This window comes from Carassius carassius, chromosome 9 (genome assembly GCF_963082965.1).
Source record: "Carassius carassius chromosome 9, fCarCar2.1, whole genome shotgun sequence".
In the NCBI taxonomy this organism is placed as follows: Eukaryota; Metazoa; Chordata; class Actinopteri; order Cypriniformes; family Cyprinidae; genus Carassius; species Carassius carassius.
The window spans coordinates 6,197,116-6,216,108 of NC_081763.1; the positions used below are offsets into that span (position 1 = coordinate 6,197,116).

Sequence of the window (18,993 nt, forward strand, 5' to 3'; positions counted from 1 at the left end):
TCCTGCAGAAGCGGATGGATCAGGCTGAAGTGTGTGAGAGCTCAGAGCACTGGCTGGAGTCGAGATGTGGACTGTCTCTCTCTCACCTCCGCTCCCTCTGCACCACTGATACTGTGTACGTTCACACAGCTATACACTCACTGCACCCGTCTGCACCGAGAGCAATGTGAGCGCTCAATCTAGGACGATCCCAATACAACTAACAAAGCTGTCCAAACGTGTATTGCAGATTTGTCTGGCACAGGTTGTGTCATCAACAACAAACTCCTCTCACAATATCTCTTCAAAATGATTCAAATCACGTGAATTAGTTTGGTTCTTAGAAGCCAGGTGTAGAATTATAATTACCTGCTGTTCTCAAAAAACAGGAAAAGAGAATACAAGCTCAATACTTTAGTTTTATGAAATTATAAACCATGCTTTTAGATTTAATACACACCACTATTTGACAGAAAGTTACATTTAAGGTAGTGTTGTGGGGCTTCTTTTACAGGAAGAAAAGCACAACCTTATGAAAAATAAATATGCTTAACTGTGTTGAATGTGCACTTGTACTTAAAAATACAGGATATTGTTCAAGATCTGTCCTTGGACGTAATATAATATTAATTAAATTAATTTTACTTAAAAAGATCACACTTTCATGACTGTTTCTTACATACATTTCTTATTTTCTTAAACGTTTTATTTAAAAAGTACATTTTAAAACATTGCTTTTGTCATGCTTTAAAAATACACTTATTTTAATGTTGAATAAGAATAATTAAAGCACTTGTACTTGATTATAATTGTAACTGTATTGTGTTATTTGATATTATATTTAATTTTACTATAATTTAAATGTTTTAAATTATCATCACAAATGTGTAACTACAAATATAATTAAAAACATGACATTCAAACTCAATGGAAATGACAATAAAGTATATTTTTTGTATTAATTCTTATGCATTTGGCAGTTCACTTTCTTTAACCAAATATCAATGACACTAAGTATATTCTTTACATAGTATATTATTTCCATAATAAGTACTGTTTTTAAAAGTATGTGCCGAGGCATAAACATTTGAAACTATGTTTTGCATAAAGAAAATAAAGCCTGTTTTTGGATGATCATGTTGTTGTGCATTATGACTGTAACCTGTCAGTTTGTGCCAGTTAGTGTAGTCACGATTAATAAAAACTGCTGGACCCAATGAGTAATGCTTTCAGTGCAGTGCATCAATGCTTCTAACGCTCTCATGTGTAATTGTTACAATCAATGTGAAGCGGTTCTAATAACTTGATCGAGAAATGTGTTTAATTGTCATAAATATTTTAATGATATAAAAATAATCTTAGTAAGGCCTTTCTTTATGCAAAACATTGCCTTTTTCGATTGCGTTCGGTGAAATATGACTCTGACGTGTTCTTTGTAATGTTTTTCCAGCCAGTACCAGACTGTAAATTGTGTTCTCTCTCTCTGTGTGTGTGTGTGTGTCAGCTCTGAGAGAGGAGACGGGGTGAGCAAACAGATGCACATCAGCAGTGAGTCCCTGGCAGACTTTGAAGAGCAGCTTTACATGTGAGCATCATCTCCTCCACTGCACAGTCACCATGATCATACTTCTCCTTCTCAGTGCTGCTGAATGCACTTGATGTCACAGGCCTGTCAAAAAACATTGAATTAATTACATTTCAGGACAAAATACATGACTGATGAAATGAATCACAATCATGGGTGCAGTAATTTACTGAAAAGACACAGGTGTCTTTAGAAGTTAGTTTCATTAAACAACTGACAGATCATGGGTTAAGATTTAATGTGGTAATCTTATAACACTGTTTTTTAATATAAAACCCCAAATAAAATTTTTAATTGAGGTGTTTTTTTGTAGGGCCATTGAGATGTACCACGATCACATCAAGTGGCTCAGTCAAGGAAACAGGAAGGTGACTGAATCTCAGATCTTCAGTCGGTGAGTCTGGTTTAAGCAGAGAGTTGATGTCCTGACTCCTGTGTTGGTTTGGTCTGATCTGTCAGGTGTTTGGGCTGGTGAACGGGTCTCGTGTCGGGGTGCTCGTTGACACGTCTGATCTGAACTGCTCTACAGAGAGACTAGCTGATCTACAGCGAGAGCTTCTAGTAGGGTCCCAAATGAGTCATTGCTTCAGCTGCATGCTTTATTTTATTCATTTAATCAATTGCACTGCACATTTTGTGGTTTCTTTTTACTTGCACGGTCAAAGACTCTCATTGACGAGCAACTGCGCTTCAAAAAACAGCTGTATCTGCTGTCCTACGGCTCAGAAGTCAGCAGCCTTTGGGACAAACCACAAGATATCTGTCCACTGAGGTGGGTGACGTTGTTTCCACAACACAGATCACACACAACTCATTTGCTCTCCACAAGTTTTATTTTTTATAGATGGCTGATTGATTATATGCAGTGTTATTCTCAGAATACGGACAGTGATCGTGTAAGCCCTGACATCAGCCGTTATTTTCACTTGGGATGTCTGTTTAGAGAGACTGCTTGTTTTGAGGGATGAGTGGGCACATGAGAGAACAGTTTGTACTTGTAATAGATGCCAAGAAGAGACGAGGAGAGGATGAAGGGGCACGGGGAGATGAGATAATGAGAGGAGGCCGTGGTTCTAACACACACTTAAAACAACGTTTTCGGCCTCCCATCATTCAGAATGAATTATTCATGAAGACATTTGTGTTTGAAACATGGTGATGAAATGACTGCTGTCCTTATAACATCACAAGTGACTGTGGATGACCAGCAGCTCACACAAAGAGGGAGACTGACTTTACAACTGATTTCAGTAGAGCTGAATTAGCATATTGCGAAGATAATAGTGCAGGAGTATCTATATGTAGATAACTCATTTATCAGCTCCAGACATGTCAATGTGTCCACCTTCTTGAAACAATCAACATTTAAGAATCCGCTGATCACCCACACTAACAGAGCAAAGAATGGGACATTCAGCAATATTATGTGGCCTGATGATTGTTAGGCAACTGTGCTTGCTGACACAATGTTAACTTGCTCTCACGTGTTCGTGGACTGACTTTGACCATTAAAATAGCAGTTATGCGCAACGATCTTGCATATTTGTAAACAGGTTGCATCACTTCAGGTTCAGGTCTTTTTCACGTGCTTTCATTAAATACAGAGCGTTTTTGCAGTTCTCAGTTACAGTTACTGCTGTTAGCAATTTTTCCAAGAAGTGGATGCAATGAGACCTGTTTTCCTGTTCAGCAATGCTTCTTTAGACTATGTTTAAAACAAAGAATCTTGGACAGCAGCACAGTACGATACCCAGCTCTTGATGGGAGCTTGATGCCTATGGAAGCAGCTCATTAGGTTTTGGAATATAGCTCCAGTATCTTTTAGTTATGCTAGATGTAAAGAAACATGAGTGAGTCTGAAGTATGAGGCTCTCTGTGCTGTCTCAGGCTCAGGCAGTGCTGTGCGTGGGTCATGCAGCTGCGGGCAGGTGGAGGCTGTGATCTCCTGCAGGCGCTACAGAGGGCACTGACCTGCTCAGAGCTGGACACACTACTCATCATCCTGGGCTCTCGGTGAGAGATTGTCTTGCTGTGATGAATCACTGTTTCTTGACTTAAACTGAGCCAGCAGCCATTTCATTTCCTTTACGTTCACAGCCGCCTTTAGACATATTTGCAGTCCATTTTCCTCCTCAAATAGTTTGAGTGTGATAATTGGTAATGTCTGAGGAGATGGTTTAAAAGTAGCAGCCTAGGCCTATTTCCTCTCCCAGCATAATAGAGCACAACAGAAGAGTTAACAGAAGTAAAAATCCTTCTCATTTTCTCCATGGAGAAACAGACTTTAAGTGATAACATATAAAGTTTTCGAGACAGATCCACCATGATTCGTGAGGTTGTTAAATGGTTGCTATATTCATCTGTAAAAGACAAAAGTATGGAAGTCTGTTTCCGCCACTGAAAAAAAAATAAAACAACTTTGTATCTCACAATTCTTTTTTTTTTCCTCAGAATTGTGAGTTTATATTTTGCAACTCTGACTTTATAACTCATAATTTTGTCTTTATAACTCGCAGTTGCATGTTATAATGTCAGAATTGCGAGATATGAACTCTTTTTTTATTTTTTTTATTGGTGGACATTAGCTTCCACACAAAAGTCAGTGCAATTTGGAAATATACATATCTCAACGGGCCTCTCCTATGAAGCATTGCAAATCACGTAATCTAAATCTTAATTTGGTTCTTGACTCAGAACTCTGTTTCAAATAAATCGAAAAAATACTTTGGAAACAAAGCAGCTGAAAATGTGTGGTCACCGTTTGCAGTTTAAATTACTGAAGCGAAGTTCAGTTTGAAACCTTATAATGATGATCTTTTTTCAGCCCTGATCAGACTGTAGATGTTATATGTGATGTTTTAACTCAAACCCGAATGCCTTGTGTTCATGCGGTCGCCTACAGCTGCAGCAGTCCAGCAGCTATCGTGAGTATCATCATAGACGGTCTTTATGTAATATGCAGAGGGACCTTTCTCATTATTGTCACTGATTGATGTGTCCTGTCCTGTCATAGGAGACTGTGAAGCAAATAGCAGAAGTTTCTGGGGGGAGGTTTCACCTGTTTTCTGCTGCACTGGTAATCTGTAAAAACTCCTCAATATATATATAATGTTTTTAATTTAAATGAAATTTAAATTAAATGATCATGTTGATTCCTAAAGAATGAAAATCAATGAAAATTCTTCTTCGAAACAAAAGTGAAGATATCCCTCCCTTTAAAAGTCAATTCAACCAAAATGTTAAGGCTTCAGAAAGTTTGTAAAATTGTCTTAAAAGTAATCCATATGAATTAAGTCTTTGAAGAGACTCAATCAGCATGATTGAAGTGTGAAAACCAGTGAGGTTTATTCAGCCACAATGAGAAAATATTCAATGTGCTCTATGCATGTGTGTTCAATGTTTATATGTGAATAAATGAACTGTGTTCATCATATAAAACAACTGTTTGTCTTCTGAAGACTTCTCAATTCATTTGGATTACTTTTATGACGTCTTTATGAAGTTAATTGGATAGACTTTCAATGGATTGAAAAAAAAAAGATTTTCTAAAGGTGAACAAAAGTCTTATGGGTTTGTAACAGGTTGAGTAAATGATAACATAATTTTACATTTTTGGGTGAACTATCCCTTTGATGTGGTTCTCTAGGACACCCATGTTTGATATTAAGGATAAAAGACTTCAACTGTCCACCAAAACACAGTTGATTAAAAGTCACTAATAAAAAAAAAGATATATATATATATATATATATATATATATATATATATATATATATATATATATATATATATATATATATATATATATATATATATATATATTATATTATAAAATATATAATAATATTTTTTTTAAAGACAAGTGAAGTTAGCTGATGTGAAAACCTCCTACAGTTGTTGACTGCAGATTATAACCGCTTCGAAATGTTGTTCTAATGACCTTCAGACATTTTTGTGTGCTGTCAGTGTTCAACTACGTTTTGGGACCACTTTACCTCATAAATAGTGTAGGAACATCTGTGTGTTTGTCTAATAGGGTGTAGTGGACAGCAGTACAGACGTAGATCTGCTGTGGGTGGAGATTAAAGCAGCGCGCAGTGTTCTTACCCAAATTCAGAGCATGCGTCAGGGTCGACTGGGAGACACAGCTGTCACTGTTGATTCAGAGGTGATCCTGCAAACAGAAAACTACTGTGTTAGCAGACTGATCATATATTACTGCAACAGTTTCTGATGCATACCATGAAGGACCCTTGTGAAAAAGAAGTGCCCTTAATTCTACTGAATGTGCACTTGATTTGTAGTGTGCTTCAAATCATAAAGTATATTTTGAATAAACTGTACTTGTAAATAATATAAGTGAAAGTGTACATAGAGAGTACTCTTTTGAAAAGTGCACTTTGTATTAATCTCAGATTAAAACTTAGTATTACTTGATATTACATTTAAAGTTAATATATTTTAAATGTTCTGATTTGGAACTTCACTGTTACACATGTGTTTTTACAAAAATGGTTTAAAAACATGACATACAAGTATTAAAAGAAATGAGTTTAAAGTGTGTTTACCCATTACATAAATGTTAAATTAATATACTGTTAAGTGTCTGAAGATATTACATTAAGTTCACACTCAAGTATATTCTTTTCAAGTTTTAAAGCATGTTATTTCTGTAATAAGCACTCTTTTTAATAGTATGCTAAATGTACATCTTTTTCACAAGAGTGAATATAAATGCTGCATTCATGTCCCCTAAGAAATGCTAACATAGTATATGTCCAGTAAAACATGGTATTGCTATGAATATAGTAGTACCATGGCCCTTTTGGTTTGGTGAAATTAAGTGTTTTCTACCAGTTTAGTCCTATGATACATACTATAAAGTTATGAGAGCTGTAAACCTTGACTTGTTTACTTTCAGTTCTCACTTGAGTCTTCACAGGTGTCCTCAGGTCTGGACAGTCTGACTCTTTCTGACTTCAGTCCTGTGAGGTCTGCTCTCAGTGCTCCACTGTGTATCCAAACCACAGGCCCAGCACCCAGCAGCTCCAGTGAATGGCTGAAGAGCCACGGCCTGAAGGGTATCTGACAAAGTCTGATTCACTCTTCAGTTTCAACATTACAGTATATTACATAACATACAACAGTATTTACACCCCAATTCACTTCTGTAATGTTAACAATATTGACGTATGTGACATTAAGAGAGCACAATCTGAGAATCCTACAAACATATTTGCATGTGTCAGTTTAGCTGCCAGTGTATATCTTGAGTAAGTTTCTTGAGTCTTGGCTGATAGTTGTGTTCATGCAGCTCAGAAGCTGGATCTGTATCAGCTGCTGGCTCGTAATGCCTATTCTCCACAAGAGATGTTTGTGCCAGTCTTGGGAAAGACTGTTTCCTCTACAGTTCACGAGGTGATGAACATGTCCTGCTGCATTTATGAATCCAGCTTGAGGCCCATCTGTTCATCTGTTCAGCAGACTTACTGAACTAACTCCGTGTGCTTGTCTGCAGCGGGTCATGGTACAGTTTGAGTGGCATGATGGGACAGTGAAGAATTTGCATGTTCATCTTCCATCACTGCAAAAGTACCAGGTACATTTCTTCAACCAAAAAAAACTCCATATACCATACGTAGACCACCTAGAAATCATATAAAACCAGCTGTAGTTCTTCAAGCATTGTAAGTAATGTTAGCCATTTTGCTAACCTGGCCACAATTGAACTAAAATGACAAAAAAAATGAGTACAACCTATTCAAATGGATTTTGCATGTTTGTTTTTACCATTTGTTAAGAGTCTGTGTCATTCTGTAGTTTTCTCTTTGTTTTGTCTTCTATGTGTGGCATGCAGAAGCAACTCGTGGGTGCTGTGCATCTGTTTGAAAGGAGAGTTGAGTGGCTGAACCGGACGGGCAGCCAGCAGATATGGGGAACCGTGTGTGAACAGAGGTGAGAACCTTTAGACAGTATAGATATGTTTCTATTATTTCGACAGCACCCTGCAGAGTGGACTTCACAAATAATCAGTGAACACTGCTTTGGGTTCCTGTGAACTGGAACTCCACTTGTACTTCTTCTCTGTACTTCTCCATACAGGGTGCAGGTTCTTCTGGACATGTCTGGGATGAACGTCCACCACCAGCTCCATATCCAGCATGCCATCCGGATACTACTGCAGGAGCAGCTGGCTGATAAACACAGCTTCAATGTCTTCGTGTAAGTCAAACACACCATCGGGCTGTTCTCACTCATCTATAGTGTGACAGGTTATGAGCCGCTTTGTCATTTAGTCCCAAAGTCTCCTGGAAGTCACGGTAAAACTTCCACTAAAAGTGATTCCACTAAAACCTTTAAGCTTTAAAAGGGTCATCTGACATTGCTTAAAAAATCTTTGTGTTTTTGGTGTAATGCAATGTGTTTATGCGATTTAAAGTAAAAAAAAAAAACATATACATTTTCCACATAATGTACATTATTGTTGCTCCTCTTTGACCCGCCTTTCTGGAACGCGTAGATTTTTTACAAAGCTCATCGGTCTGAAAAGCGAGGTGTGCTCTGATTGGCCAGCTATCCAGTGCGATGTGATTGGCTGAATACCTCAAGCATGTGACAGAAATGTTACGCTCCTCAACATACTGTGTTGCTGTTTCCCAACACGACGAGACAAAAACAATGAAAACCCATTACAAATGAGGCATTTGTAGCATCCAGTGGGGACATTATTACTGATTATAATGACTTCTACTGTCTTTTTACGCATTGCTTTGCATACAACTGATTTCTAGTTGTGTCCTCTTCCGGAAGGCCAAACAAAGTAGCTTCGCTTTCACAACAAAACACACAGCATCTCCACGAAAGTTACGGCTTCTTTCTTTGCGTGAACATTTGGGCGGCGTTATGCAAATCTTCCCACACAGTGACGTAGAGATGTGGGGCGTATTTAAACGAGGTGTTTTAGGTGGGCGTGGACGAATCTTAACTTTTAAATAGAAATTCTCTTTGGGTTTGAGACTTTAGTCTTTGCAACTGGGATGTTATCTATTCACGAACAGCTTGTAGCACTCCAAAGAGAAAGGAAAACTTGGAATCACATCACATTACCACTTTAAAAAGTTCATACAGACATCACAAATTGCAATCCATATTTACCAAGCAGTTGAAATGAAAACCAAAGAGGTTTGTTCTTGCTTTCAAGCACATACAGTTGAGCTGCTATTAACCACATCTGATATGCATTGATCAATGCTTAAGTGTGAATAAAAGCCCAATTTAAATCCAAAGGCTTGGATTGAACCGTTCAGATGGGAACCTGTTCAATACAGTTCAGTATAATACAGAATGCACCTAATGGAGTTGCTTTACAGAATGACTAAAATGAGGAAAGATAGCTTTGATTTAACATTTAATTCATATAGTTTTGATGGTGGTGTTAATCCTAAAATGTGAACAATAGCAAAACTAAAGAATAAGTAGATATTTCCAACATTTGAATGGTAGGGTATGTATGTGATTTCCATCAGGATACCAAAGAATCCAGTCTGGTCTGCAGAAAAAGGAACACTATAAAAACTAGCATTTGCATCTACATTAAATGGATATCTTAATACATTCATATTATTTGAAGTCTAATGCAAAACAGCTCACATGAATGCAAATGATGAACTTTATCTGTGTGTGGCACTTGCACCAGAGCAGCAAAGTTCAGGTACAAGCAAGAATGGACCGGCTATAGGGAGTACTGAGACTTATCTCGATACACCGGTCGACTTGTGGTCCAGCTGTCAATCCCACATTTAGATAAGTAAATAAACCAAGATTTTAATAGGAGAAACAATTCTGACATCATCTGACCTGCCTATTTAAGCTGCGGTGGTGGATCCTGGCAACAGAGTCAACAGTTTCAAAAAATTAATAGGCCTATGTATATGAATTAGATAATACAACAGGCAGTAGTTTTTATATTTTTTTAATTCTTTGGTACAAGTGTCAGGCTGTGTCCATTTGCTCCTGATATATATCAAAGTACTGTGGTATTACCACCTGATGACTAGCACGCTCTCTTAATAGTAAAAGCTCTTCATTGGCATCTATGAAAGAACCTTTAACAAATATAGAACCTTTTCACAACAGAGTCAGATTCTTTGGAAAAACTGTTTTTTTAAACCCTGAAAGGTTCTTTGGGAACCAAACATGATTCTTCTATAGCATCACTGTGAAAAAACCCCTTTTGGGGCATTTATTTTTAAAAAGGGTACATTAAATCGGTCCCTACAGATGGCCTTCCAACACAAATGCTTATACAAACACATCATATTCATAAAAAGCTTTTCAAGAAATCAGTGCTGGTGTTCTTTATTAATAACTGAATCATATTTGCATCATCACACAGAGGAAATGAAGGCAGTAATGGGCCAGTATAAAGCCTCTGAGCCATTTATCGTCAGTCTTCAGCAGTTGTCTGCTCCTGTTTTAGCACAGTCATCATGAGCGATCTACTTTAGTCTGGCATAAATAGAAGTCTTGATAGATTTGCCCGGGAGCGCAGCGCACATACCTGCTCTTAATACTTCAGAGCAGCTGCACGGCTCCTCTCCAGAGCGGTTCATCATGTCACATGACTCAGACGTTACCTGTTATTAAAGTCATCTCAGTTTGTATAGTGGAGCCACATTTACATACACAGATTGTGAATTATTAAAAGTGTCATTAATGTTCTTTGAACTCTTTATAATTAGCTTAAAGATGTATTTCCATGACTTGATTGTTTATGTATGGAAAGTAAATGAGCAGGATTGAAATGAATAGCCACTGACTGTGAGCTTATATGAGGACCCTGACTTAAGGATTATTTTAATGTTTATTTTAACCATCTATTAAAATTGATCATATTTGATTCTATATATTATAAAATATTATGCCACGAAGTGCACTATATTGCAGGAATGAGTAACATGTCATCCGTCGAGTTCATTTCCTGTTTGCTGCCACATTCACTATGCTCTCTGTGATCTTGTCCACCACAGTTTTGGATCAGATGTCAAGTCGTGGCAGGAGAAGATGGTGCCCTCCACCCATGAAAACCTTCAAGCTGCTTGGCTGTAAGAGAGGCCAGGATGTGCCTTTGACCTCACAGTCTGTTGTTCTCTCGCTCATCTTCTGTTTGGAAAGTCCTTTGTTAGTGGCATTTGCTAAGGCATCCCCCCTGCTATTCCTCATGCTGCACTACCAGATCAGATTCTGATCTAAACTGAGTAAAAATGACTGAAATAACATCTATCAAAATCTATCTCCAGAAAAAAAAAGCCTTATTAGTACTCCATCCATTTTAGCCATTTCACTCTATGTCCAATTAGTCTGACTCCAGTTCAGTTGTGTATTTCATTCTAGAGATTGTTTTTGCTCTCAAGTTCAGTTTAAGTTCATCCCCAAACAGTAAATCTGTGCAGCCTGGGTGCATTTCCTAATATAGCCTGTTCTGCTTTTCAAGGTCTAGAGTTTAATTGAAGCCTCAGAGAAATAGTCTTTTGGTGATAAATCTTGTAACTTTCTGAGACCTGTGTGTGTGTGTGTTCAGGTGGATTCAGGCACTGGAGTGTGTCGGGGGTCGTAATACTCTGGCTGCTCTACGGTGCGCTCTAGAGGAGGAAGAGCAGGAGGAATCATCCCTGACTCGAGGCCTGTACCTCCTCACCACTGGCATGCCAGATCAACATATGGTTAGTTGTTCATGTGAATCATTAGCAAGTCAAGGTCCTGGATGTGGATCTGTAGTCTAGTGGCTGTCACGGTTCTTGTGGCCTACACTTATTGAGTTTTTTTTAATTAGTTAATTGGGTTTCATTCTTTGGAGTTAGAAGATATATATATAAAAAAAAAACAACTAATTATTGCAGCCCAATGGAAGATTTTTTAATCCAAATAAAAATTAGCTTAAAATGTACTCACCCTCAGGCCATCCATGATGAAGATGTAAATGAGTTTGCTCTTTCATTGGAATAGTATTAGAGAAATCACTTGCTCACCAGTGGATCCTCTGCAGTGAATGGGTGCCGTCAGAATGAGAGTCCAAACAGCTGATAAAAACATCACAGTAATCCACTTCAGTCCATCAATTAATGTCTTGTGCTGTGTGTTTGTAATGAACAAATCCATCACTAAGATATTTCTAATCTTCAAACTGTTTCTTCCGAACAAAAGATTAGTCTTCTAATATTGCTTTCTCCAATAAAAAAATCATCTCGTCTGAATCAGGAGAGTAATATGCACATATGCACAAATACATCTCTAAACAAATATGTCAGATGTGGGAAGACAACATATTTTAGCCAAACGCGATGGTGTAAAGTTAAAACGCCTTAATGATGGATGTTTTTTTTTTGGTGTTGTTTTTGTTTTTTTACCCATACATAGCATTTTGCTTCAGAAGACATAAATTGATGGGCTGGAGTCATTTGGGTTATTTGTTGATTATTGTAATGTTTTTATCAGCTGTTTGGACTCTCATTCTGACGGCACCCATTCACTGCAGAGGATCCATTGGTAAGCAAGCGGTGTAATGCTACATTTCTCCAAAACACTTTTGAAACTCAGAAACTGATGAGAAATTCATCTATGTCTCGGATGGTCTGAAGGTGAGTAAATCTTCATCAAATTTTCATTTTTCTTTTGTCAGGAGCCCACTTGAGAACCTTTTTTTTTCTCATAGCACACAATTAACAGCCATGCACAATGACATGGTAATTATATGAAGTATCTTTCTTTGCGTCATTGTCACATGGAGGATTTTGAAGACCTTTGAGACGAGGTTTTATTTTTAGTTTTCTGGCATGTTGAACTCTTAAAAAATGACTGTGCAAGCCACTGCTGCTCTCTGCTGTTCAGACATAAAAGGTGCAGTTTCTGTTTTTTGATGTAATCATCACATTTTTCTTCTGTAAGCTAATATCAGAAAGCAGTCTCAGTGTTTCTCTTCTTCTCATCCTCAGGTTTCTGTCACTGCTTATGTGTCCGAGCGCTGCAGCACAACAAACCTGAATCTCCACGTGTGCCTGTTCACCGGAGAGGAGGACACTGCCGGCTGCCCTACGCCCCGTTACACCACCCGGACCCAAACTGCCCGGGCTCTGAGCGGCCTGGCACACGCGGGCAACGGACGCTTCCTTTGGATGACTGAGACTGGTGAGAAGAGACTGAATGATGGGTGACAGGGAAGATGAGTGTGAAGTAGAAGGTAGGAGAAGAATTTAGATGAGCTTTTAGTTTAGATTAGGATGGATTGACAGTTCATCATTCAGTTGTTCAGCTTTTGAGACAGAGTCCCTAGAGCTGCTGTTTTCTTGAGCTCTGGATGTTGTGCTGCTTTTGTCTGTCATGTGTACAACACATGGTGCCTGAACCCACTGCAACATACAACAGGAAGTGTGTGTGTGCAGTGGAAAATATGAGCCTCTGCCTCGTCTTTCCCTGCAGGCATCGTGGAGAGTGATGACATCAGTGCCCTAATTGGAGAAATGGAGACGGCCGTTAATTTTTATCAGAAGGTGAGTTCAGAGCAGTGCGTTCTGGGCGCTTTTCTCACATGACCTTTACGTGACCTGTGTCCACGGTGTCTAAATAATTCATGGGAACCCGAAGAAAAGTTTGAAACGCCTGCAAGAAATGATCTTTGTTGATGTTAAGAAAGGTCTTAGTGTTCTGAACATGTTTCACTGCTCATCCGAGCTGCGTCTTCATCTCTTCACTCCCAAGTCCAGTTGCTGTTGAAGTCTCAGTGAAATCACATTTTTCCATCAGATTACCAAAGTAAAATGGATTTCTAACACTGTTTCATGTTGACTTTATATTACCTGCATAATTGTACTGCTTCATACATTAGACTTTTTTCATGTTTTTCTGCAGTGCTCTGAATTAGTGGACTCTCTGATCCAGAAGGGCTCTGACAGGGGTTCAGGAGAAACAAGTAGCCCATCCATCAAACCCCGGGCCTGGACACACAAAGCACAACTGCCATCTCGACCCACATCACTCAGCCTAGCTAGACTGGTCAGATCACTCTCTTCATCTCAACATCAGACATGTTATAACGGCCCCATGTCACTCCAAACCTGTAGTTATTTCTTCTGCTGAACACAAAAGAAGATATTTTGAGGAATGTTGATAACCAAACTTCCACTGTATGAGCAAAACATACTGTCTGAAACAACAGGAGGCAATAAATGATGACAGAATTTCCATTTTGTTGAGAATTATGCCTTTACAGAGTTGATAATAGGATGTTTTCATAATGAATGCTTTTTCATCATGATGTATGATGTGAACAGGAAAGCAGGCAGAAGAGCAGATTGGCACAGAACAGCTTGACTTGGAGGCCGAACAGCTCTAAAGCAGTTATCCCAGCAGGTGTGATGACTAGTTATTAGAAATCACATACCAAATGCTCTCTATTTCCCATGCTAACTGATTCTAAATGCATATAAATAGATTTACATGTGCTTAATATTGCTAAAGATAATGTAACTCATTCCGTCCACGTCAGGGGTTCCATCCACAGTTGCAAATTTTACTTATGCACAAAATTGGAATAAGGCACAAAACATTTGCGAACAAGCACCGTTTCCATCCAACGAGTCAAAGAGAACAAAATGGTCACTTCCTGATAAATTGCCACTATACATCACTTAACAAAGTAGGAGAAGCTACAGAATAACAAAACTTTCATATACAGTATAATAAATGACTTGCACCTCAGAATGAACAGATGAAACACAATGAATGCGCTTATTGATTTGGGAGGTGGATGCTGCTGTTGGTATTTAACGCAGTATTTAACAGTGCTGAGAGGCAATGATACAGAAATACTTTGATCACAGACTTTGCTCAGGCATTTCCAAATGACTGCTGGTTAGCGCAAAAATTCACATGGATGCACATGGAGAAATTTATTCGCAAAATACATTTCCATCTAGCATTAATCACATTAACTCTTTTTCGCACAAGTCAAAAACCCACCTCAAACGAGCTTAAAACCTTGTTGTGAATTAAGGCATTTTTATTTGAAATTCTGATGTGTCACTTCAAAATGTGCATAAAAACAGGGTGATGGAAACCCAGCTATTGTCTTGACTCAGCCTAAAACATCATCTGATTGCCTCTCAGACTAAATGCTGGACTATTTATTTGACCCAATCAGCTGATATTAGCACACCAGCCAGACCACCGAGGTCTGTGGATCAGAGGAAAACCAACGTGTCTCAGTCTGTCTTCTTCATGGAAGACGGCAACTTGGGTTAGTGGAAATGCCATAGCCGGAAACATTAACACATGAGATCCACACATATGCATTACTGGCTCATATTGAGTCATACAGTCATGATTGTCCTATCTAGGTGTTGTCTTCAAGAAATATCCAAAACCAAAGAGTGTGCGCAAGACTATCGCCACTGTTAAACTACCAAAACATGAAGACATCTGTTCAACTAAACAGGTACCCATCCAGAATTACACGCACGAGTCAACAATGGAGCAAAGGACTCAATGTTTCTGTTTTTGTTTCCTTTAAGTGGCTGAAAAGGTTTGGCATCAAGAATCTGAAGTTGGACCTTCACAAACTGATTTCTGGACCTGAATGCTGCCATCACAACAAACTGGTGCCGTCCGTCCAGAAGAGAGTGTCTGCCAAATATTGTGACGTATTCCCTAGTGTCCAAATCAATGTAAGCACCGTGCAGTCTGACATCATTCTGAACATATGTTTTTACCGTGTTGCCATATCTCTTAATATTCATCACAGGGCACTGTGAAACACTTGCACCTGACTCCTGGAGAGTTAAAGCAGTACCTCAGTCAGACTGAGAAACTCGTGCAGCGATACGGCCAAAGACTGGAGTGGTTACTGACAGGTACAATACATGTATCCATCAAAACAACGTAGAAGTGTATGGCTCTGTTCCAAAACATACACACAGGCATCATTTGTAAAGGGATACTCCACCCCAAAATTACAATTTTGTCATTAATCACTTACTCCCATGTCGTTCCAAACCAGTAAAAGCTTTGTTCGTCTTCGGAACTCAATTTAAGATATTTTGGATGAAAACCGGGTTGATAGGATCCTTGCAGCATGAAGGCAGTGTAAAAAGGATTTCAGTCAGCAGAAAACAGACTGCATGGATGCTCACAAGGTTTTGGGACCGATCCCGTTTCGTCTGGTTTTCCTGCCATGTGAATCTTTATGTGTGTGAGCAGGCAGCAGGCGTGTGTTTGGATCGGTGCTGGAGAAGATGGTCTGTGTTCTGCTGGATGTGTCTGGATCTATGGCTCCCTGCCTCCCTGAGCTCCAGAAGGAGCTGACTTTACTGATCTGGGATCAGCTGCATGCCGGCAGCGTGAGGTAAACACTTTTTTGCTCTAGAGGGAGGTATACAAACCTTTTACATACTCACATACTTACACACCCGTCTTCCATTGGTTGGTCAAACAGGCCCAAACTCACACTACACCTGTAGGATGAGGGAGATGTGGCTGTTTTCCCAGAATAATACACTGAAAATCTTTCCATTGGCTTTTGCTTTGGCTCAGTGGCATGGTTTGCGACATGCTGATTTCAGGTGTGTTGACAGGTGACTGATCGGTGTGTGTGTGTCAGGTTTAATATGCTGGCGTTCTCTGGAGAGGTGCGGATGTGGCAGCCGGTGTTGGTTCAGTCCACAGAGGAGCTGTGTGTGGAGGCCGTGCAGTGGTTGAATCAGCTCAGCACACATGGAGCTTCCTCCACACTACAGGCACTGCAGGTACTCACAACAATACTCACAATAACTACGTCTGTATAAACCTGAATACACATGTGTAGCCCTCTGCTCTGCACTCAGCTCTTCTTGTGTTTGTAAGTGTGACTGTGTCGAGTGTCTTTGCTCCAGACAGCCTGTGGCTTTGCAGACGCTGTGGGTCTGTATCTGATCACTGATGGGAGATGTGACTCCAGCCACAGTCGCATACTGACAGAGATTCAGACTCTGAGACAAGAGAAGGACTTTAAAGTCCACACCATCGCAGTCAACTGCCATGACAGGTGAACTCAGAGCCTGCATTGGATGTGAATGTGGCCAGTTGTATCGATCCTTCATCAAGAATATATCATATTTATTCTGGCAGCTCATAATGTTACCTTAACATCATCTGTTCAGACTGCATATCAAAAAACTGAGTCTTATATCAGAAAACACTTTACTGAAGTTTCAGCAGTGGTGCAGTAAAAGTATGTGTTACAGTATGTGCAATAAAGTGATTTTAAAATCTGTTTATCATTTCAATCATTTTAAACAGAGCATGCAGTGAGTTTCTGAAGAGTCTGGCCCATAAAACAGGAGGACGATTTCATCAGGCTCCCGAAAACACCGATCCTGCTCTTATCAGAAAACTCCTGTCAGATTCGTGCAGTGCGGTGTGTTGATTATAAAGAGAAGTGCTCATCATTTCTTAAATATCTTAAATATTCTAGTGCATGAGGATCATTATGAATTGGTTTGTAGTTTTCATTGTTCATTCTTATGAAATGATGTGCTGATTCTTGTATGTCCTGAATCAAAGGACCCAGTGCTTCCGAAATGTGAGGGGGATGATCTAAGGAGACTATCTGAAGAGATTGAGAAGCTGAGATTGTTCCAGAAGCAAGCTAAAGCTTTCAGGTTTGTGTTGACTCCGTGCTCATGCTGTGATACTCAGGCCTGGTGTTGATGTGTAAGGACTGCTGTTATTATAGACGTTTTAAGATGGTAATTTGTGTTTTGTTTTCTAGGGAAACTATTTTGGAGTCGAGGAACCAGAAGAGAACATAGACGTTGATCTCCACGCTTGATCAAATCACAACAGCTTTGTTTATTCAAGAATAACTCTGGCGAAGGCCTAAATACGGCCTAATGGAAAAGAATTTGTTAAGAATTAAATATGGCTTCATAATATTTTGGAAATAGATATAAAAATCATGGTTGAAAGAAAAAGAAAACTTTTTATGTGTAGCATTAAATGATTTTTTTTCAAATTGTACTTCATGAGCAACAACGAAAAGAAAGTGTAAAAACAAATGTATTGCCAATGTATGTACAATGTAGCATCAAAACAGTGGAAGGAAAAGCAACTTATTTGTATTATTGAAAAATCTATGAGGAAAAATGTATTATGTAAAATGAATACACCAAAATATATGCAAAATATATTTAACTGAGTGTATTTTGAATATATATTACCAATATATTTTACTGACACACTATATTGTCTTTTTGTGTGAACATTTGTTAAAAGACTATTTTCTGTGCTTGGATAAACAATAAAGCTGTTTAAATTTGAGTTTGAAAATTCCACCGCTTCCATGTTTCCAAAGATAGACTCACCTACACTCTTCACATCACACATTACACACCACACATAACTAAATACCAAGTAACATCATGGCTTTTTAGGCATGAACCAGCTCATGTGTAGCTCAAGTGGTAGAGCATTGTGTTTACAAGTGAAGGTTGTGGGTTCGAATCCCAGAGAACACGTGTTAGGAAAAATTGTTAGCCTGAATGCAGTGTAAGTCGCTTTGGATAAAAGCATCTGCTAAATGCATACATTTTATTTATTTATGTCATAAAGAATAATAATAGTTAATGGCATTTGTTTCTCTTAATCACATTTGTTTCTCGCATATGCATTCATATATACACAAATAACACGCTATAACGAGGCAAATAAATGTTTGCAATGGGACACTTTTTAAGGGGCAATGTTTTATTACATCAAAGTAATAAAATAAAATGATTAACCAAATTCTTGTTATAGCAGTGACAATTGATAAAAATGCATTCATTCATTCATTCTATCAATCAAGCTTCTGTTATGAATAGACTATATGTTGTGTACATATAATAATTGCAAAGTAGTTTCAGTAACAAGGGTTTGCACTTTATATTAATGCTTCTGAGTACACATCCTCTTGTTAACCTGTGCTGGTCAGGGGGTGTTGTACCGGTTAACAAGGAGGATGTGTACTCAGAAGCATTAATATAACGTGCAAACCCATGTTATTGAAGCTACATGGCAATTATTATATGCAGGCATAAAATATATTCAATTCATAACATAAGCTTAACCTCGCATGCGTCAGTACAACAAACAACTAAAATAAAATTAATACCAAATTCTTGTTATTGCAGTGACAATTGTTTAACAAATTATGTAAAAATAAGCTTTTTTATTTTATTTATTTTTATGTATTTACTCGTGTGTGTATGCACTTATTAGGATCTTTTTTTAGTTATTGTTGTTCATGCAATCATTTACATTAAAAAAGTGTGTTACATTGCAAAAAATTTATGTTTATTGTTATACCCTATATCGTGTTATTTGCTTATAAGAAACGAATGCGATTAACTATTGGAAGTATA

The 18,993-nt window shown here is 38.4% G+C and overlaps 1 protein-coding gene across 2 annotated transcripts; it reads left to right on the plus strand.

Annotated features, from left to right (window-relative positions):
- On the plus strand, positions 1-17,942 carry vwa3a (von Willebrand factor A domain containing 3A). 2 transcript variants are annotated; one of them, XM_059557517.1, is made up of 30 exons: positions 1-115; positions 1,484-1,564; positions 1,878-1,932; positions 2,024-2,125; positions 2,230-2,336; positions 3,452-3,577; positions 4,389-4,488; positions 4,578-4,640; positions 5,601-5,732; positions 6,486-6,645; positions 6,879-6,982; positions 7,083-7,163; positions 7,422-7,519; positions 7,667-7,786; positions 10,594-10,668; positions 11,145-11,286; positions 12,556-12,748; positions 13,040-13,110; positions 13,469-13,612; positions 13,891-13,969; positions 14,760-14,855; positions 14,956-15,053; positions 15,130-15,282; positions 15,360-15,468; positions 15,815-15,959; positions 16,215-16,359; positions 16,486-16,637; positions 16,892-17,009; positions 17,156-17,253; positions 17,364-17,942. In XM_059557517.1, the coding sequence occupies exons 1-30, from the start codon at positions 15-17 to the stop codon at positions 17,401-17,403; spliced, it is 3,288 nt and encodes a 1,095-aa protein (XP_059413500.1). In that variant the 5' UTR covers positions 1-14; the 3' UTR covers positions 17,404-17,942. The 2 variants fall into 2 exon arrangements, with proteins under 2 accessions (XP_059413500.1, XP_059413501.1); XM_059557518.1 differs by having other exon boundaries at positions 6,507-6,645.
- Positions 17,943-18,993: the final 1,051 nt, after the last annotated feature.

Coding starts and splice junctions, on each gene's coding strand:
- vwa3a (XM_059557517.1), top strand. CDS start 15: ATGGATCAGGCTGAAGTGTGTGAGAGCTCAGAGCACTGGCTGGAGTCG. Junction 2,337..3,451: donor CAAGATATCTGTCCACTGAG/GTGGGTGACGTT, acceptor GTGCTGTCTCAG/GCTCAGGCAGTGCTGTGCGT. Junction 12,749..13,039: donor CCTTTGGATGACTGAGACTG/GTGAGAAGAGAC, acceptor CTTTCCCTGCAG/GCATCGTGGAGAGTGATGAC.